Source organism: Sphaeramia orbicularis, chromosome 3, assembly GCF_902148855.1.
Source record: "Sphaeramia orbicularis chromosome 3, fSphaOr1.1, whole genome shotgun sequence".
Classification (NCBI taxonomy): Eukaryota; Metazoa; Chordata; class Actinopteri; order Kurtiformes; family Apogonidae; genus Sphaeramia; species Sphaeramia orbicularis.
In genome coordinates, this window is record NC_043959.1 from 25,433,685 (window position 1) to 25,439,570 (window position 5,886).

Below are 5,886 nucleotides of genomic sequence, written 5' to 3' on the forward strand. Positions count from 1 at the left end.
CACTGCTCCTGTTCTGTGGCAGTTGATGTCAGGAGATCTTTGAACTAAGAGATTGAAAAAAGCAAATAAACAAAAAAAAAAAAAAAAAAAAAACGAGGGAGAGACACACACACACACACACACACACACACAAAAAGGGGAGATTGAGAACAAAGAATGGGGCGTGGTTTTGCCGCTGCGTCCCCGCCTCTTTATCATCCTCGCGGCCAATCAGAAGGCGCGGATGCAGATGAGCTCGCAGCGCCGCATCGTCCCTGCCCAGGCGGTGACGTCAGCGGCACATCTCTCTGTCTGGCTCCGCAAAGACTCAGACAGAAGCAACAGAGGACCTGAGGGAAGCCAGCCGGGGAGGGGCCCTTTGTCAGGAAGGAATATTCTTACTATCAGCACCGCCGGCTCTGGAATAAACACGCGTTTTTGCTTTTGTCGCCCTGACGCGCAGCATCACCACAGCCCGGCTTGGATCGGCACGGACCGGATCGGGGGACACGTCCTGTTTCTATCTGGAAAACAAAGGGGGTGGATGTTGTTTTTTTTTTGTAGCTCCTTTTGCACTGTTTGGCTTTCTGTCCCCCCCTCCCTTGAACCTCCAGCTCCTCCTGCATCGGCAGCTCTGATAGATCCGCACTGACCAGTTGTCTTCGGAACATCGGGTCCGGTGCCTCTCCCCATCCTCCTCCTCCTTCCCTTCTCCTTTCTTACTCTCCCCCCCCCCCCACCCCGATCACTCCTCTTCCTTACCCTCCTCGCTTTGCCTTTTTTTATCCGATCCCACAAACACAACAACGCGGCCGAAGTCGCCAAGATGCCCAGTTCGCTCTTCGCCGACAGCAGCGTCCAAGGAGACGCACTGGACGACCAAAGAGCGCTGCAGATCGCCCTGGATCAACTCTCCTTGCTCGGCTTGGACAACGACGAGAACCCCCTGTACGACAACAACCAGGAGCCCCGGAAAAAGAGCGTCAACATGACCGAGTGCGTCCCGGTTCCCAGCTCGGAGCATGTGGCAGAGATTGTGGGCAGACAAGGTGCGTGTTTTTTGTTTTTGTTTTTTTGCGCTCCGGTGTTTTTTTTTCCAGTTTTGTTTTGTTTTGTCATGTTATGCAGCTGCGCAGCTCAGGGACAACCGTAGACCCGAACACCTCAGTCTGAGAGCACTACTGTCATGTGTGGGAGGAACAGAATGCCAATACACGCTCCAAAACAGTAGCCTGTGCATGTGTATTATCTTTACGCGCTCTTGCATGTCAACAATAACAACAACAACAAAAAAAGCGCACTATCTCGTCTTCCTTTCCACAGGCTGTTAATCAGGTCAATAAAACCGAAAAACTTTTGTAACTGTCTCGCCGGTTAGTCACACATTGTTCCTCCACTATAAATAAACAGTGGTGGGCGGCAGCGAGCAGCATGAACCGGTTGGAGAAGTTGGCATTTAAGTGAAATAAAAGCCGCTTGGAGTGATTTTTACGCACGCCGAATTAAAGAGCACGCCTATATAAGTCAGAGGGAAATGTCAATTCCAGTCCAGGTGTTTTTTTATTTGTGGATATATCCTTAATGAGTGTAAATTTGACTATTTTTGTGAATGGGGTGTAGTTTTTGGACAAAGACAATGATGCGCACCGGGGCGAGGCGAACTTTACGCGTTTAGATTTCAATGATGAGACCTCCCCAAAACCCCTGAGTGCGAAATGCGCCAGTGTCTGCTGAGCTGACAGGTTATTATGATAATTATCTAGTAAATGAGGACAAGTAGGTCACCGAACCATGAGTTTGAGCAAGGAACACTGGCTCCCAATGACCCCAGATGGGTGGCTTTCTTTGTTAACAACTTGAATCTCCTTGCTTCAGTTTTTACGCGTCTCGCCTTTAAGATTATGACGCCGAGCAGCACAGGATCAAATTAGGACAACGGTCACGATCTTACCTTGCCACAGGCGGCAGACGCCCATAGCTGCACAGACCTAAGCTGACACAGTCTTCCAGCTGTAGGGCTGCAGGGCGGTACTGGTGCTTGGTTACATATGCGGAATCTTTTCCCCTCCCTGCAAATGTTGCTGCTTCTTCTTCTTCCACTGCTGCTGTTGTTGTTTCCCTCTCTAAAACAAAACAGAAAACACTAACTCCCACCATGAGCTTTACAGTAACAGTATTTGTTAAGTATCACCCATACATCTCCTGTCCTCCGTCAGGTTATGTCAGGTTATCAGTGGGAAATGAAAAACCATTTGGATTAACTGTGACCTCAGGGATTATTTTAAGGCTGAGAGCTTCATAAAAGAGAATCTATCCTCATTTAACCTACATCACTTCGATGCTAAGTCATTCTGGGTATATATGTTGAAGGTTTCAGTATGGGCTGTAGGCTGAGTTTAGGCGGGTTTACCCTCATCTCCATCCACAGTTACATCACCCCGTCCCACTCAGCTGGCTCTGCTCTGCTAATTATGTCATTCTTCAGAGGCCGTTTCCTCAGCCGGTCCCATTTTGTTCATAAAGCGATATTTACGTGCTAGAGGGGCTTGGAATGCAGATTTATACACCAGTGCCAGCCTATGAGGAGATTAAGCAGAATTTGGAGCGTTTTCCATCCATAATGCTACTGGAATACAGAGCAGAGCAGCAGATGTCTTAGATGTTTAGTAAATGAAGTGAGTTTCCTTTTGTGAGTTATTTTTGTCCTGCTGTACGCTCCTGGTGGAGGTGCATGTGGTTTAGATTTGTTCTTCCACAAAAGGGCGGGTTCACCCGATTTCGGAGGCCGCTGGCCTTTTCAGAGACAATAATAAACATCTAGCAGCTGTTTTGAATCGTGCATAAGAAATGGTTTAACACATGACATATTTTGATCTGTTATTCTTGGGGACATGCCCTCACGTTCGCCTTTTGCTTCCGTGCCTCAGGTTGCAAGATCAAAGCGCTGCGAGCAAAGACCAACACCTACATTAAGACCCCCGTCCGAGGCGAGGAGCCTGTTTTTGTGGTGACGGGCAGGAGGGAGGACGTGGCCATGGCCAGGAGGGAGATTATCTCTGCAGCTGAGCACTTCTCCATGATCCGAGCCTCCAGGAACAAAAACACCAGTCTCAACGGCAGCGGCACCCCGGTCCCCGGACCCCCCAACCTGCCTGGACAGACCACTATCCAGGTGCGGGTTCCTTACCGCGTGGTAGGCCTGGTTGTGGGCCCCAAGGGTGCCACCATCAAGCGCATCCAGCAGCAGACCCACACCTACATCGTAACGCCCAGCCGAGACAAGGAGCCGGTGTTTGAGGTGACCGGGATGCCGGAGAACGTGGACCGAGCCCGGGAGGAGATCGAGGCGCACATCGCCATGAGGACGGGAGGCATTATCGAGCTCCAGGATGAAAACGACTTCCACGCCAACGGGACCGACGTGGGTTTCGATCTGCATGGCCACGCCACCCTGTGGTCCAAGCCCGGCGCTGGGATGACGCCCTCATCTGTGCGGAAACCCTTTTCCAACTACCGGAACGACTCGTCCTCCTCTCTGGGCAGCGCCTCCACAGACTCCTACTTCGGCAACAATGGCTCACGCATGGCTGACTACAGTCCCCCCAGCCCTGCCCTCAGCTACACCACCACCAACAACAACGGCAACAACAATAACAACAACGTCAACACCAATGGCAACGGCTTTGTTTACGGAGGTGAGGTGATCTCGCCCGACTGCACTGATCTGACTTTTGACTCATCGCCAGGGTTCGACCCCACGCCGGCGCCGCCAGGCCTTCTGTGGTCCCAGTACGATAGTCGCATGACCCCCTCATCCACCGGAGGAAGCTCCCCCACCTCCACCTCATCCATGTTCCCCGCCGGCTCCTCCACCAACGCCAACGGCATAGCGGCAAGCCAGAGGCGGGTCAGCAGCTGCACCCCCCAGCCCAGACTGTCGCCCCCTCTCCATAGCCATACCGGAGCTCCCGTCGAGCACCCGCTAGCCCGGAGGGTGCGCAGCGACCCAGGCGGAGGCCCGCTCAGTTTCCCTGGCTACTCCAGTACTATCGCCTCCCTGCCAGGCCCCCACCTCCCAGGGGTCCCCTGTGACTCCTCGGCTTCGTCATCCTCCTCTTCCTCCTCCTCCACCTCGTCCGGCACCAGCCGAAAGGGCAGCCGCGACTGCTCGGTGTGCTTCGAAAGCGAGGTGATCGCCGCCCTGGTTCCCTGCGGGCACAACCTCTTCTGTATGGAATGTGCCAATCGTATCTGTGAGAGGAGCGAGCCCAGATGCCCTGTCTGCCACACCGGCGTCACTCAGGCTATACGTATATTTTCATAAACAAGTGGAACTCTTTGACCGGCTCCAATAGCAACAACTGACTCTTCATTCTGCTTTAATGAGATCTGTTTGGAAAGTGTACATAGATATACATATGTATGTAAGAGGCTGCAGTATCCATGACAAGGGACAGACACCCTTCGTGGGCTCCGTCGTAGTTGTTAATAATATACTGTAGCTTGGGGAAATATTTTCAACATCTAAGTGCATGTTTTAAATATTACAGCATAGTAATCAATAGTTCTAGTAAACTGTACCCTATATTTATGAAATGAGAAGACACAGTGGGGTCGGGAGGAGCAACGTGGGTCAAACCCGTAGACTGTTGGCGGGACGAGCCTTTCAGATCAGATGTTGAGGGAGGGGGGTCGGTGGGGGCTCGCAGCCAAACAGGACTACGAAGATACTGCAGCTCGAGTTCAGAAACCACGTAAGGGAGAGCAACAACATATCCTACATATATATGTATAGAATCAATTTCCACAAGTTGAAAGTTTTAAATGACATTCATACAGATTGAAGTATTTTATTCTTTTTTGACTTGAAAGATTATATTTCTTATTGCAAAGATGTTTACAGATATTTTAATTTAAGTTCAGTGAACTTTTTGTAGCTGGGTTGAAATATTGTTTATTTTGTAGTATGGCCTTATGGCATTGATCACTGTATTATTTTAATATCACATGACTGTGGGAGGAAATCCGAGTCCACAAAATGTGTATTGCGTTTGACAGTATTCTGTTGGGATGGAGTTTTTATAGGTTCAGCAAAAAAACAAAAAAAAAAAAAGTCTTTTAAATCTGCTTCACCCAGCATATTTTTTATTCAGTAATATAAAGCATATTTTATTCTATATTATTACGAAACATTGAAATGTACAAAACTTAGTAAGTTGAACACAAAGAAACCGTTTATGCTTTCTAAAAATTTGTATGAATTAGATTCCAGTGGGAATTACAGGCTTCTGTTGCACCACTATAGTTTTAGTATTTCTATTTTAATACATTTGTTTACCACTTGTTTATGTATATGTAGGTGAAGTTACTTGAGCGTAAATGTACTTTATTGAGCAAAGTTTAAGAACAAAGTATATTTTATTTTATGATAAAGGGCCTTTAACCTCATGGTCAAATACTAATATTATATTTGCTGAGACAAGATTTGAAAAATGTATCAAGAGTTTTATTTTTCTGACATTTAAAGTTATACATGATAAAAAGTAAAACTTAAGTAATGGTGCTAATTCATGTTTTTTTAAGTATTTCTATATAAGTCCAATAAAATGGTACATTGACGAGGTGTGTGCTTTGCTGTTCTTCCGTGGTTCCACATTTGACCTCCTGCTTTTGTGACGGAGGCCTGGCAGCAGCCGGATTATCACAGCGGCCTAATTATTGAGTGTGTAGGCTAGGAGGCCGTCAGACGGGGGTGGGGGGTGGGGAAGAGGGGGGGATTGGACTTAGTGCCTTATCACTAATTAGAAGTGCTGCGTGACCTACTGTATTCTTACTCGGCCAGGACAAAGGCTGTAATCTGGCTGCACTGCCTGCTGACACACCAGTCACTTCATTGAGATACCGAGC

General features: G+C 48.5%; 1 protein-coding gene across 1 annotated transcript; it reads left to right on the forward strand.

The window, feature by feature from the left end:
* The first annotated feature begins 293 nt into the window (after positions 1-293).
* On the forward strand, positions 294-5,598 carry mex3b (mex-3 RNA binding family member B). Its single transcript, XM_030129897.1, has 2 exons — positions 294-1,028; positions 2,907-5,598. Exons 1-2 carry the CDS (start codon positions 806-808, stop codon positions 4,301-4,303), a joined length of 1,620 nt encoding a protein of 539 aa, XP_029985757.1. The 5' UTR covers positions 294-805; the 3' UTR covers positions 4,304-5,598.
* Positions 5,599-5,886: the final 288 nt, after the last annotated feature.

Coding starts and splice junctions, on each gene's coding strand:
- mex3b (XM_030129897.1), top strand. CDS start 806: ATGCCCAGTTCGCTCTTCGCCGACAGCAGCGTCCAAGGAGACGCACTG. Junction 1,029..2,906: donor AGAGATTGTGGGCAGACAAG/GTGCGTGTTTTT, acceptor TCCGTGCCTCAG/GTTGCAAGATCAAAGCGCTG.